This window comes from Suricata suricatta, chromosome 8 (genome assembly GCF_006229205.1).
Source record: "Suricata suricatta isolate VVHF042 chromosome 8, meerkat_22Aug2017_6uvM2_HiC, whole genome shotgun sequence".
Classification (NCBI taxonomy): domain Eukaryota; kingdom Metazoa; phylum Chordata; class Mammalia; order Carnivora; family Herpestidae; genus Suricata; species Suricata suricatta.
Genome location: NC_043707.1, coordinates 2,189,661 through 2,202,067, shown reverse-complemented (window position 1 = coordinate 2,202,067; position 12,407 = coordinate 2,189,661). Strand labels below are relative to the sequence as shown.

At 58.2% G+C, this 12,407-nt stretch overlaps 3 protein-coding genes across 4 annotated transcripts in view; 1 reads left to right on the top strand and 2 right to left on the bottom strand.

Annotated features, from left to right (window-relative positions):
• Positions 1-4,958, bottom strand: part of LOC115299942 (collagen alpha-2(VIII) chain-like) — a 20,175-nt gene extending 15,217 nt beyond the window's left edge. The window contains exons 1-3 of the mRNA XM_029949494.1: positions 4,861-4,958; positions 4,592-4,762; positions 4,455-4,493 (exon numbers count right to left, since the gene is read on the bottom strand). Of these exons, the coding sequence (XP_029805354.1) occupies positions 4,455-4,493; positions 4,592-4,762; positions 4,861-4,958 (308 nt within the window). The remainder of the gene's footprint in view (positions 1-4,454; positions 4,494-4,591; positions 4,763-4,860) is intronic.
• PKMYT1 (protein kinase, membrane associated tyrosine/threonine 1) lies at positions 75-9,176 on the top strand. Its single transcript, XM_029946648.1, has 8 exons — positions 75-178; positions 4,803-5,307; positions 6,105-6,598; positions 7,255-7,361; positions 7,478-7,650; positions 7,734-7,891; positions 8,732-8,830; positions 8,915-9,176. Exons 2-8 carry the CDS (start codon positions 4,957-4,959, stop codon positions 9,024-9,026), a joined length of 1,494 nt encoding a protein of 497 aa, XP_029802508.1. The 5' UTR covers positions 75-178; positions 4,803-4,956; the 3' UTR covers positions 9,027-9,176.
• On the bottom strand, positions 8,390-12,401 carry PAQR4 (progestin and adipoQ receptor family member 4). Of its 2 annotated transcripts, XM_029946649.1 has the most exons (3): positions 12,183-12,401; positions 10,614-10,835; positions 8,390-10,455 (listed from the first exon to the last, which is right to left on the bottom strand). In XM_029946649.1, the coding sequence occupies exons 1-3, from the start codon at positions 12,346-12,348 to the stop codon at positions 10,022-10,024; spliced, it is 822 nt and encodes a 273-aa protein (XP_029802509.1). In that variant the 5' UTR covers positions 12,349-12,401; the 3' UTR covers positions 8,390-10,021. The 2 variants fall into 2 exon arrangements, with proteins under 2 accessions (XP_029802509.1, XP_029802510.1); XM_029946650.1 differs by lacking the exon at positions 10,614-10,835.
• Between the last annotated feature and the right edge of the window lie 6 nt (positions 12,402-12,407).

The window sequence follows — 12,407 nt, the reverse complement described above, 5'->3', positions numbered from 1 at the left end:
GGAAAAGCCCGACCCACCGTTCCTCTGCAGCCCCTCCCCCGTGACAGCCGGCCTATTCAACTGTTTGCCAGGCTTTGCCCACGGCCCCCGAGGTGAATCAGCTGTGGCCCTGCCCCGGAGGAACTCACAGTCTAGCGCGGCAGACCGTGGTCGGCGGTGTGTCGGGCCCAGTGGGCAGGTGAGGCCCCTGAAAGCTCCAGAGGCCGTCCAGGCCTGGCCTGGTCAGGGCCACGCTGGATCCTCCCTCCCCTGTCCCATCATCCCCAAAGCTGTGTGGCCAGGCCGGTGGTGCTAGAATGTAAGTGATACTGGGGTGGCCTGAGAACTGGTTTAAGATGCAGGTGTCTGGAGGGGCGCCTGGTTAAGCGTTTGACTTTAACTCAGGTAATGATCTCGCTGTTCGTGGGTTCGAGCCCCGACTCGGGCTCTATGCAGCCGGCTGGGAGCCTGGAGCCTGCTTTGGATTCTGAGTCTCCCTCTCTGCTCCTGTGCTCTCTCTCTCCCTCTCTCTCTCAAAATAATAAATAAGTTTAAAAACGTGTTTATTTTGAGAGCCCGAGCGCAGGGGAGTGCTGGAGAGAGGGGACAGAAGATCCAAAGTGGGCTCTGTGCTGACAGCATAGAGCCTGCTGTGAGGCTTGAACTCATGAACCATGAGATTATGACCGGAACTATGGTCAGATGCTTATCCGACTTAGCCACCCAAGTGCCCCTCCATTAAAAATAAAAAATTTTAAAATAATAGTAAAAAAAGATGCAGGTGCCTGATGTCCCAACTATGCTAGGACTAGGCCTGGAGGTCGAACTCCTAACCAGCAGGGGGTTTTGCCACTCTGGTTCTGCACTTTGAGAAGCCCAGAGATGAGAATCCTGGGCTGAATACCAGCAGAGGAGGGGTCCCCAGGGGCTGTCATGTGGGGGTCCCTCCCCCATCCCCTCACTGCCCCAGAGACTGGAGGGCACACTTCAGAGGACCTTTCCCTCATGTTTCTGTTACTGATTCACTCCCTGCATCTTTTGATACACTCTGGCTTCCTCTCAACATCGGGCTCCTCCTCTTTTGTTTTCTTGTTTTTGTTTCTATTATATATATGTATACTATTTACTTTATATATGTGATATTTGTTATATTGTATTAGAGCAACACCACAGCGCTTCCTCCCAACACACAGCCTTGGGACCTCTGCACTTGGTGTGTTCTTTCAAGGACTGCTCAGAGCGTTTCTATATTTACTTACTATCTGACAGTTAGCAAATTGGGGGATTTGGGTTTTTTTTAATTTTTTAAAAAGTTTATTTATTTTGAGAGAGTGTGTGTGAATAGGGGAGGGGCAGAGAGAGGGAGAGAGAGAGAATCCCAAGCAGGCTCCGCACTGGCATTTTGGAGCCCGAGGTGGGGCTTGAACACATGAACTGTGAGATCATGACCTGAGCCGGAATCAAGAGTTGGAAGCTTAACCAACTGAGGCCCCCAGGCACCCCTTATTGGGGGATTTGTATGCCAGACACTGGGCTAAGCCTTCCATTTAGCCAGTATTAGGGGTCCATAAACCCCTGTGACTGGGTGTTTTTCCCAATTCTGAATGTCTCTGATTTTAGATATGGCACACATATCTTGTATGTAACCACCTATGGGCCTTGGCTATCATCCAGAACTAATATCTCTCTCAAATATGTGAATACTCATACTTAGAGGCAAAATAGGTCAGCTTTTCTTGCTAAACGAGTTTTGCAAGTGCGTGTAGAGATCTGGCTGTCTCAACACCATTTTTTGAGACTGTTCTTTCCCCCGAATTCTTTTGGCACCCTTGTCAGAATCAACTGACTATAAACGTGAGGGTTTATTTCTAAATGGCCGCTTGTGTTCTACTGATCTCTGTCTTTCTGTGAATACCACACTGTTTTGATTCCTAAAGCTTTGTAATAAGTGTCAAAATTGGGAAGTGCAAGGCTTCCAACACTGTTTTGATTATTCTGGGTCCTTCGAATTTTCATGAATGTAAGGATTAGCCTGTCAATTGCTGCGAAGAAGCCAGCCGGGATTCTGACACGGATTTTACAGAATCTGTAGATCAACGTGGAGAGTGTTGCCATTTTATCTACGTTAAGTCTGAATCTATGAACTTGTAATGTCTTTCCATTTATTTAGGTCATCGTGTTTTTTAAGGTTTATTTTGAGAGAAGGAGAGATAGAGAGAGAGAACGCAGAGGAGGGGCAGAGAGAGGGAGAGAGAAAATCCCAAGCAAGCGCTGCACAGTCAGCAGGGAGTCTGATGCAAGGCTCAGCTCAAACCCACAAACCACAAGATCATGACCTGAGCTGACACCAAGAGTCTGAGGCTTAAGTGACTGAGCCACCCAGGCGCCCTATTTAGGTCATCTGTAATTTCTTTAAGAAGCTGAAGGAAGAGGGGATGAAAAGCGAGTGGACATGCCTAATGTTTGTTACAGTGACCCTCTTATCATCACTTCTGGTTCCTTGATTTGGTCCTGTGGATTACCATCTGGCGTCATTTTCTAGTTCAACGTTCCCACCCACCTCTTTTGGGCTCTTATTTGTAAGTGTGTTAGGTCTCTATATGTTATATGCCCAATATACAATTGCATGCAATTGTACAATCACCTTTTACATCAGCTAAGAGAAGAGATATATATTTACACTGTCTTTTGTATTAAATACCAGTGCTTTGTTTCTTCATGTAGAGTTAGATTACTGTTTGGGATCACGCGCTTTTGGCCTGAAGAACTTCCTTTAGGTTTTCTTATTAAAGCAGGTCTGTCAGCAGTGAATTCTTTGTTTTTGTCAGAGAATATCTTTATTTTTGGAAGATCGTTTTGTTGGATACGGGATTCTTGGTTGACACCTGTTTCCCCCCAACACTTTGAATGTGCCGCGTGGTGCCTCCCGGCCCTCTTGTTTCTAGTGAGAAGTCAGCAGTTGGTCTTAGGGGAGGTTGTAAGCGAGGAGGTCTTCTGCTCTTGCTGCTCCCAAGACTGCCCCTGTTTTTGGTTTTCAGCATTTTAAACTGATGTGTCATTATCCTACCTGAAGCTCCTCGAGCGCCTGGGCTGTTAATGTGTTTTTCCTAGGGCGGGGGAGGATTTTGTGAGTCACATTTGGGAAGTTTTCATCTATTATTTCTTAGCCTATTTTTCTTGCTCCTTCTCTTCTTTCCTCTGGTGCACCTTTTACATCCGTTGGTGCACCGAGCGGTGTCCTGCATTTCTCCGAGGCTCCCTTTTCTTCGTTCTTTTTCTCTCTGTTCTTCAGCATAACCCCCACTGATCTAGCTTCAGGTCCACGAATCATTCTGCCAGTTCAATATACAGCTGAACTGCTCTGATGAATCTTTTCATTTTAGTTCTTGCACCTTTCAACTCCACAGCTTCCCTTTGTTTTTTCTTTTTTAATAGTTTCTATCTCAGTATCAGTATTCCTAATTTGCTGAAATGTGGTCATCATGCTTCGCTTACCTCGTTAAGCGTGGTTTCCGTTAGTCCTTTGAACATATTTATAGTGAGTACTGTGACGTCTCTGTTAAATCTCACACCCGGTCCCTCAGTACTTGCGTTGCCCACTCTTCTCCTGTGTGTGGCTCACACTTGCCTAGGTCTGTGGAGTTTTTTTTTTTTAACTGGACCTTTCAGTGTTACAGCAACTGGCCTTACTGGGGGTGGGGGGCGGATTATGACTTATTTGCTTGTTTATTTTTTAGTGACTGGCTGGGCCATTGTCTCGATGTCTCCTTCCCCTGCAATGGGAAGCCTGGATTGCTGCTCCTCAGAGGGCCCGATCTTAAGCATGTGCATGGTCACCTTGGGGTGACAGTGGTTTTACGGGGCCTCTGTTTGTCCTTCCCAGTCCTTCCCAGCCCTCGGCAGTTCGGCCCCAGCAGTTGTGGGCTGATTGTTTTAGTGTCTGTGACAATGCCTAGGGCAGTTGCTCATAGGCTGATTAAGTTGGGGATCCCTCGACAGGGTGGCTTTTGAATTCAGTGATGGAGGTTTGTTCTGACCCCAGTAAGGCTCTTGTCCCCAGTTCTGTCTGGGGAACCAGTGTGCCTGGGGGCACTTGCTGCACTAAAGGAGGTGCCAGCTTCCCCCATCTGCTTACCATCAAACCCCCACGGCCCTGAGAGGGCCTTTAGGCTTGAACTTCCCACACGTTGTTTCAAATAACTTTTTTCCCCCTAGGGAGAGCTTCAGAACTTTCTGTTCTATTGCCTGCTTGTCTGTAGACTGATTCCCAGGGCGTGAGCTCTGGAGCTAAGGGCAGGGACAGAGGTGCCTGCCTCTGGGTGACTCTGCTGCCTCAGGGCGGGAACAGTAGCCTCTGGCCTCCTCGGCTTGCCTTTCCCAGTGGGGGACCTTGTGCTGGGGCCTGAGCAGCCCAGCCCCAGTGTCCCTAGCCCTCCTGCCACATAGGGGCTGAGGCACTGCTGGGCGGTGCTTACCTGGAACTTGGCCCCACGGCCTGAGCGCTGGCCCCACAGCTACAAGAAAGAAAGCAGCAGAGAAACTTGCGTTTCACCTTTGTGTTGTTGAATTTGCGATAAGGGATGGTGGGCCCGCCTTGATATTTCCACCTCACGTTTTCGGAAGAGGGTGCCGATCTGAAGGCCATACAGCTGGTCGTGGTGAGGCAGGGATACGCACGCGGGCCCCGTGGCGCAGGCCCCTCTCGGTGCGGCACTGCGGGGTCTCCAGGACGTGGCCTTGGGGTTTCTGGTTGACGCTTCTGGGGCCTGCAAGGTCCGGAGGACTGGGTGCAGGCCAGTATACTTGTCTGGCTTTCCCTGCAGGTGCACCTCCCGGGGGCCTCCATGTTTAAAGCAGAACGTGTGTGCAGAGCGGACGCACCTCTCTTCCGAAGCCTCCTTGGGGCCACAAGAGCAGGCGCTGTTTGAGCGGACACACTGCTCTGTCCTGTGCACCCCAGGGCCTCCTGTGCTGGCCATGCCTGTGCCCACAGAGGGCACCCCTCCACCCCTGAGTGGCACCCCCATTCCAGTCCCAGCCTACTTCCGCCACGCAGAACCTGGCTTCTCCCTCAAGAGGCCTGGGGGGCTCAGTCGGAGCCTCCCTCCCCGGCCCCCTGCCAAGGGCAGCATCCCCATCAGCCGCCTCTTCCCTCCTCGGACCCCGGGCTGGCACCTGCCCCAGCCCCGGAGGGTGACGTTCCAAGGCAAAGCCTCCGAGACCCTCCAGAGCCCCTCATATGACCCGAGCCGGCCGGAGTCCTTCTTCCAACAGAGTTTCCAGAGGCTTGGCCGCCTGGGCCACGGCTCTTATGGCGAGGTCTTCAAGGTAAGTGGGGTGATGCTCATCCCTCAGGCCTGCCGCCCCCAGCCCCCTCCCCTGCAGGGAGGGCATGGTGTCCTGGGCAGCCCGCTCCCCTTTTCTCCTCTGAGAGCCTGCTTCTCCTAGGCTGATTTGGTTGCTTTCTCCTTCCCCGACTTCGGCTCCTCCCGGCCCCTCAGTGCGCTCTCTGCCCTCGTGCGGAGCCCGGGCGGCCTTACGGTGGCTCCTGGCCGCCGCCTCCTCCCGCCCCGGAGCAGCCCCCTGTGTGCGGTGCCCACCTGCCCCCCATCACCTCCCCGCCAGCAGGTGCTCACGCTACACCCTTCATGCCACCTTTTCATTTGCCCGTATAATAGATTTTCCAATCATTTATATTTTCTTTAAAATGGTAATCTTCCTTACACAAGTACTAACTACCTGGAGACAATTTTGTTGTTAAAAAGTACAAATACCGTGGTTCTTTCCAGAGGAAACCACTGTGCTTCTCAGGCGGGTGTCCTTCCTTCCTGACCTGTTTCTCTACATCTCCAGAGCTGGCCATATATGGACAGACTCCTTGTATTCTGCACAGCGGGTCATGCTGGCCACGTGTTTGTGGAGCCTGCTTTTTTCACGTAGCAACGTGCCACGGAGGCCCTTTTGGGTCAGTACATGGAGCTCTCACAGTGGGCCTGGCCAGCTTTGCTATTGCACACATACGCCTGCAGGCGGATGCCAAGCTCCACCTTCCATTCATGTAAAATCTTACCGGGGTCTGCCGGATTGGCCTCCTGGCCCACCTGTGGGTGCCACCTCCCTTCCAGGTGCGCTCTAAGGAAGACGGCCGGCTCTATGCGGTGAAGCGCTCTATGTCGCCCTTCCGGGGCCCTAAGGACCGGGCCCGCAAGCTGGCTGAGGTCGGTGGCCACGAGAAGGTGGGGCCTCACCCGCGTTGTGTGCGGCTGGAGCAAGCCTGGGAGGAGGGCGGCATCCTGTACCTGCAGACGGAGCTGTGTGGGCCCAGCCTGCAGCAGCACTGCGAGGCCCGGGGCGCCAGCCTGCCCGAGGCCCAGGTCTGGGGCTACCTGCGGGATGCCCTGCTTGCCCTGGCTCACCTGCACGGCCAAGGCCTGGTCCACCTTGACGTCAAGCCTGCCAACATCTTCCTGGGGCCCCGTGGCCGCTGCAAGCTTGGTGACTTTGGGCTGCTGGTCGAGCTGGGTGCCTCCGGAAGTGGTGAGGCCCAGGAGGGAGACCCCCGCTACATGGCCCCTGAGCTGCTGCAGGGCTCCTGTGGGACAGCGGCGGACGTGTTCAGGTGAGGGCTGGCACGTGGGAGGCCCTGGCGGGGTGGGCAGAGGTGTGCAGTCAGCAGACGGAGGGAAACGCCACCCTAGCCCAAGTCAGGAAGACTCGGCCTCGGGCTGGGACACCGTGCTCCAAAGGGGGTGCACTTGAGGGGTTCTGCCGTCAAGCTCTAAGCGGCACGCCCTCTGGATCCCCTTTACATGGAGGGACATGTCCTCCCCTCCCCCACAGGAGGGACAATGGCTCCATTTACAGGGAATGGACACGGTGGGGCCCAAGGACTTGCGTGAGGTCATTAGCAAGTGGGGAAGCTAGGCCTGGATCGGGCGGTGGGTCCATCTTCTGTGCTAGGAAGCCCTGTTCTGCCTCTACCAGCCACGTCCGGCCTCCTCAACTGAACAGTGGCAGTAACGTTAGTAACCGTGGTGCCTGTCCGGTGAGACGTGCCAGGACACACCAGGTGGCGTGTGGGCGCCGTGATATGGTCCCATCAGTGGCCCTGCTGGGGCCTTCTCAGGACCCCCAGCCCCGCCCTCCCCACTTCCCCAGCTCATGGTAGAAGACAGCAGCCCTTTTCTACACTCTCCTTGGGCAGCATGGAGCTCTGGGATCTGTGCCCCAAGGCCAACCCTGCCCCTCTTCTGTCACCGCCCCCGTCCTTTCCAGTCTGGGCCTCACCATCCTGGAAGTGGCATGCAACATGGAGCTGCCCCACGGCGGGGAGGGCTGGCAGCAGCTGCGCCGGGGCTTTCTGCCCCCGGAGTTCACTGCTGGTAAGTGGAGGGCAAGGTTGGGGAGGAGCATGCAGCCCCATGGAGGGCAGGCTCGCGTTGGGGGCCCCAGGGCTCAGAGCTCAGTCACCCCTGACATGGCCCCACCCTGTGCACAGGCCTGTCTTCTGAGCTACGCTCGGTCCTCACCATGATGCTGGAGCCTGACCCGAAGCTGCGGGCCACCGCCGAGTCCCTGCTGGCCCTGCCCATGCTCAGGAAGCCTCGGCCCTGGAATGTTCTGTGGTATATGGCTGCTGAGGCCCTCAGTCGAGGGTGGGCCCTGTGGCAGGTAAGGTGGGCAACGGTGACAGGGCTCAGCCCTGCTCCTGAGCCCCAGGGCCTGCCCTGCCTCCCTTGTCCCTGTCCCCACAGGCCCTGCTCGCCCTGCTGTGCTGGCTGTGGCACGGGCTGGCTCACCCGGCCAGCTGGCTGCAGCCCCCCAGCCCCCCAGCCACCCCGCCCGGCTCGCCACCCTGCAGCCTCCTCCTGGACAGCAGCCTCTCCAGCAGCTGGGAGGAAGACAGCATAGGGTGGGTGAGAGCCGATGATGCCGGGGGGGGGGGGGGGGGGGGGGGGGGGGGGGGGGGGGGGGGGGGGGGGGGGGGGGGGGGGGGGGGGGGGGGGGGGGGGGGGGAAGGGCCAGTCAGCTCGGCCAGATCCCTGGGGATTCGTGGTGAGCAGGGCCCCTCCCGCAAACCTGCCCCCCACCCTCGTCATACCCTGGGAAGGGTGCCAAGGCCAGTGGCGGTGCGGCTGGCCCAGTTTGAACGCACCGGTCTCCTCCAAGCTCAGTGCAGGGAACACGCAGAGCAGCCTAGGCTCGAGGCACTGCCTCATGGGGGAGCACCGTGAGGGCCACGGCAGGGCTGCGGGGAGGCGCCGTCCGTCCTCCCGGGAACAGAGTCCCCAGAGCCCGGTGAGCCCCGGCCCCGGGAAGTTCTTTGGGCCTAGGTACCTGGTGGCCACGTGAGAGGCTGTAATTAAACTGTCTGGGGCACAGTCCACAGGAGGAATCACGCCATTAACCCTTTTTAAGGAAATGTCACCCCATCGCCATGGGGACACTTTATATCAGACATGAGGTACCAGAAAGGCTTCATCTGTCACAAGTTCACTTCCAAGCCAGCTGTCAAAACCCACATGTCCTGAAAAGGAACAGAGGTGGCCTTTGAGTGTGGCCAGACGGCCTTTAAAAGTTGTGAAAGTGCCTCTTTCACAGGGCACCGTGCTTTCACGGCTTCCGCCAGGGGCCGTGCCCTCGTCAGGCAGGGGCCTGGGGTCTGCCCAGGGAAAGGGCTGATCTTGTGCACACCCCCCACCCCCGCACTCCCCACTGCCGACACCTTACTTGTCTGGCCCGCCCCGTGCAGGCCCTCGCTCTCTCCAGAGGCCGTCCTGGCCAGGGCTATCAGGGACACCTCCACCCCGCGCAAAGGCTCCCCCGCCCCCCGGACCAGGTACACCCTAAGGTGAGCAGGCCCAGAGTCCAGGGGGTGGGAGGTGGTAGCTTTCGGATCCTGAGTGTCACTTGTCTCTCTTCCTCCCCACCCCAGGGATGCCCTGGACCTAAGTGACATTGACTCTGAGCCCCCTCGGGGTTCCTTCCCCTCCTTTGAACCTCGGAACCTCCTCAGCCTCTTTGAGGACTCACTGGGCCCAACGTGAGTCCACAGGCCGGCCTTGGTGTTTTTAACCTTTTAGCCACTGCCCCCTCCCCAATCCGCCTGGAGGCTGGGGTCCCTCTGGGAACTCCAGGGGTTCCTTCTGCCTATAGCCATGTCTAATAAAAGGTTTTTGAATCTTGGGAGCACCCAAGCCTGCGTGTGTGGCAACAGCTCTTCCTGCCCCATTTATTGATGGTGCCCAGGGTCTGGGGCCCTGGGATGGGCAGTGGCTGAGCCCTGATGCAGGGCCCCAGGCCAGCACACCGCGGCTAGGAGCATGCGCTTTGCGGAGCAGAGACTTCCTGAGCAGGCATGGCCCCAGGGTGTTGGTCGAGCCATCAGAGCGTGGCACTCAGGGTAGAGGGTGGTCCTCAGCCCAATCAGGTCTTGGGGTCTGTGCTAGCTGTGTGGAAACAGCAGCTGCAGCCTCCCTCCTCCCCCTTGGTCCTCGGATAAGAGGCTGGTCCTGTTGCCCAAACCCCTCACTCCGTGGTCTCTGAACAGAAAGGAGAAGGGGAGCCTTAGGCGGCTAGGAGGCCTGGCATGCAGAGCAGAAAGACAGAGGTCAGGAAATAGGGCTGCAGGCCGGGCAAGGCCCCCATGAGGTACCTTATGTGTGGGGTAGGGTGGGGTGACAGCTCTGGGCCGGCAGAATTCTGTCACAGCAAGGCATGACCTCAGAGTCCCTCTGGCCATACCCTCCAAGGTCACAGAAGATAAACTGAGGCCCAGGAAGGAAAGGTTTCCTTCTAGCCTACATAGACAGTACCCCGAAGGAAGGCAAGGAGGGGAGGTGGAGCTCCAGGGTGTGGGTTGGAGAAGCTGGTCCTGGTCCACAGGGAAGAATGGGCAAAGAGATGAGGCTCCCCGCTGCCAAGTCCTGTTGGCGGGAAGCGGCCAGGGAGCAGTCCCTTGCACACCGGCGGCAGGAGTGGAGCAGGGCACTGTTAGTCCTAGAAGACCGTAGAGAGGCCGGCGTGGCGGGCAGGAGGTGGCTCAGTCTGGGGGGCAGGCATGGCGCGCGGCCCAGAGCAGGTCAGGCACGACGCCGGCGTGCAGCTGGAGGATGGAGCCCACGCTGAGCAGGTGCATGATCTGGTGCGAGTTGCCCCAGTAATCGAAGCGGCCAGGTCCCCAGCGCTCTGGCAGCCGGGCCACGTTCACCAGTCCCCCGAGCAGTGCCAGCGCGTCCATACGCAGGTAGCAGTTCAGGGAGCCTGGAGCCCCAGAGCCCAGCCCCACTCCTCGGGCCCCAAACACCAGGAGGCGGGCAGCAGCCTGCCAACCAAAGGCGCGGAGCCGGGCACTGGTGGAGGGAGCGGTGAGGGCCCGCCAGCCAGCCACGCCTGACAGCACGGTGTAGCCCACCAGGGCGGCTGGGCGCAGCCAGGGCCTACAGGCCAGAGTGCAGTGGATGATGGGCAGAGCCCCTGCACAGAGGAGAGACGCAGGAGAAGGAACATCAGTCCGGGGGACTGCCTGCCCTTTCTACCCAGGACTCATGTGAGTGTCCCCTGCCTCCTCCTCCCCAGGTGCCCCCGCCCCCAGCTCAGTCCTCCAAGCCTACCCACCCCATCCTTCAGCTCACCTAGGGTGTTGACAAGGCAGACCCCACACATATCCAGGGCAAGGAGCCGAGAATACACAGGGCTTCCCCCTTGGTGGCACATGAAGAGATGATAGAGCACAGAGCCTGTCGGGGGGGCCAGGCAGGCCACACAGTGTGTGCCCCACAGCCAGCCATCCTTGCCCAGCTGACCCCAAGGCATGGTCATCGGCAGCAGCACCAGGAAGCCTAGGAGGGCCAGCCCTGGGGGCGGGGGGGGGGGGAACAGTTATCCATCACACAGCTTCTGTGCAGAGGACTACTCGTGTCCTCAGGGTGTCTGCAGTCTAGAGATAGCACATGAGTTACGAGGTAAGATAGATCTTGACAATGGCCATTAGCATGCTATCGGACAGGGGCAGGCCCTGTGCCTTCAGTAACTTCAGTGACTTAGCAGAGCTCCCAAGACTCTGGGGAAGCAGAGACCGTCATCTGTTGCACACTTCCAGATGTAGAAACTGAGCAACTGCCCCAGGTGACCCCGGCGAGCAAGCAATGGAAGCAGAATAGAACCTGGGCACCTAACTCCCAAGCTGCCCTCACCCCTGCATCCACATTACCCCCCCAGAAAGCAGGGGGTCCCAATTCCCTGAACTCCGTGTGTCGGCAAAACTCAGAAGGAGGCATGACCTCAAGCAGAATTCTGAATAGGACATGTGGGCAATGATACCAGATCCCAGGGCCACTTAGCTTGTTTCTTTCACCCCGTGTCTTCTCTGTAAGTGACCAGACAAGGCGGCTTTGGGCCTTCTGGTCTTCCAGAAAGCAGCGAAGCCAGGTAGGGGAGAGGGGCCAGAAGGAGTTTGTTCTACCTCCGCAGGCAGCGCTTGTGCCTTCCATTCCTCTCGGCCACAACCAGGGCGATTCCTACCCACTTCCCGGAGCACTCAGGCATTGGCCTCACAGGGGCACAGCGGATGGGGGCTGCTGGCTGCACACTCGGCAAGGTCTAGCCAGGCCACAGTCCCTCCGTTAGGCAGGTACCCAGGTTGGGCCCAGCCTTTTCCGGGCCCCTCTCCTGGCCGGGGCAGCCCAAGGACGGGCAGGGCTGTGTCAGCAGAGCAGGGCCGCGGAGGAGGGAGGGGCCCGGCGCCTGGGGGGGAAGGAGCCGCCACCAGGCGGAGCCCCGCGGCGGGGCTGCTCCGGGCGAGGGTGGCAGGGCAGCCTCACGGGGAGGGGCCAGGGCCTGGTTTCTTTTCCGGGGTCTCTCCTAATCGAAGTCAACATCCATCTCCTGGACAAGTGCTGGCAGGAGAGGGTGCTCCAGACGCAGGGATTATGAAGGGAGTCGGACACCAGACTCCTCCCCGGGGCTCAGAGGGATTAAGTGGACTTGGTCCCCTACTCTGCTTCCTTCTCTGCCCGGGGGCCCCGCCCGGGAGCGGAAAGACAGTTCCGTCTGGGACAATGGCAGCTTTGTCACTACGGCTCCTGGCCGTGCCAGGGCCCAGGCAGCCCGGGACCCGAGCACAGTGGCGTTCCTTGGCCTTCAGGCCCGAGTGCCCGGCGCTGGCAGGGCTGCGCGGGTGTGGGATGCGGGGCGCGGCTCACCGTGCGTGTAGATGTTGCCCAGCTCGTTGTGCAGGTAGAAGAGGCTGCGCAGACAGCCCGAGCCGCTGCTGGCCGGCCGGTAGCCAGTCAGCACGAACTTGTTGAACTGCAGGTGCGGTGGCGAGCTGGCCCAGTCCAGCAGGCGCGGCCCGGCCAGGAACGCCATGGCCCGGCCCGGCGCCGGCGGCTCGCGCTCCTCTTGGCCTCCGACCTCCTCCTCAGTGC

Coding starts and splice junctions, on each gene's coding strand:
- PAQR4 (XM_029946649.1), bottom strand. CDS start 12,348: ATGGCGTTCCTGGCCGGGCCGCGCCTGCTGGACTGGGCCAGCTCGCCA. Junction 10,836..12,182: donor GGGCAACATCTACACGCACG/GTGAGCCGCGCC, acceptor CCCCGCCCCCAG/GGCTGGCCCTCCTAGGCTTC. Junction 10,456..10,613: donor CTGCCTTGTCAACACCCTAG/GTGAGCTGAAGG, acceptor TCCTCTGTGCAG/GGGCTCTGCCCATCATCCAC.
- PKMYT1 (XM_029946648.1), top strand. CDS start 4,957: ATGCCTGTGCCCACAGAGGGCACCCCTCCACCCCTGAGTGGCACCCCC. Junction 5,308..6,104: donor CTTATGGCGAGGTCTTCAAG/GTAAGTGGGGTG, acceptor CCTCCCTTCCAG/GTGCGCTCTAAGGAAGACGG. Junction 7,892..8,731: donor TGGGAGGAAGACAGCATAGG/GTGGGTGAGAGC, acceptor CGCCCCGTGCAG/GCCCTCGCTCTCTCCAGAGG.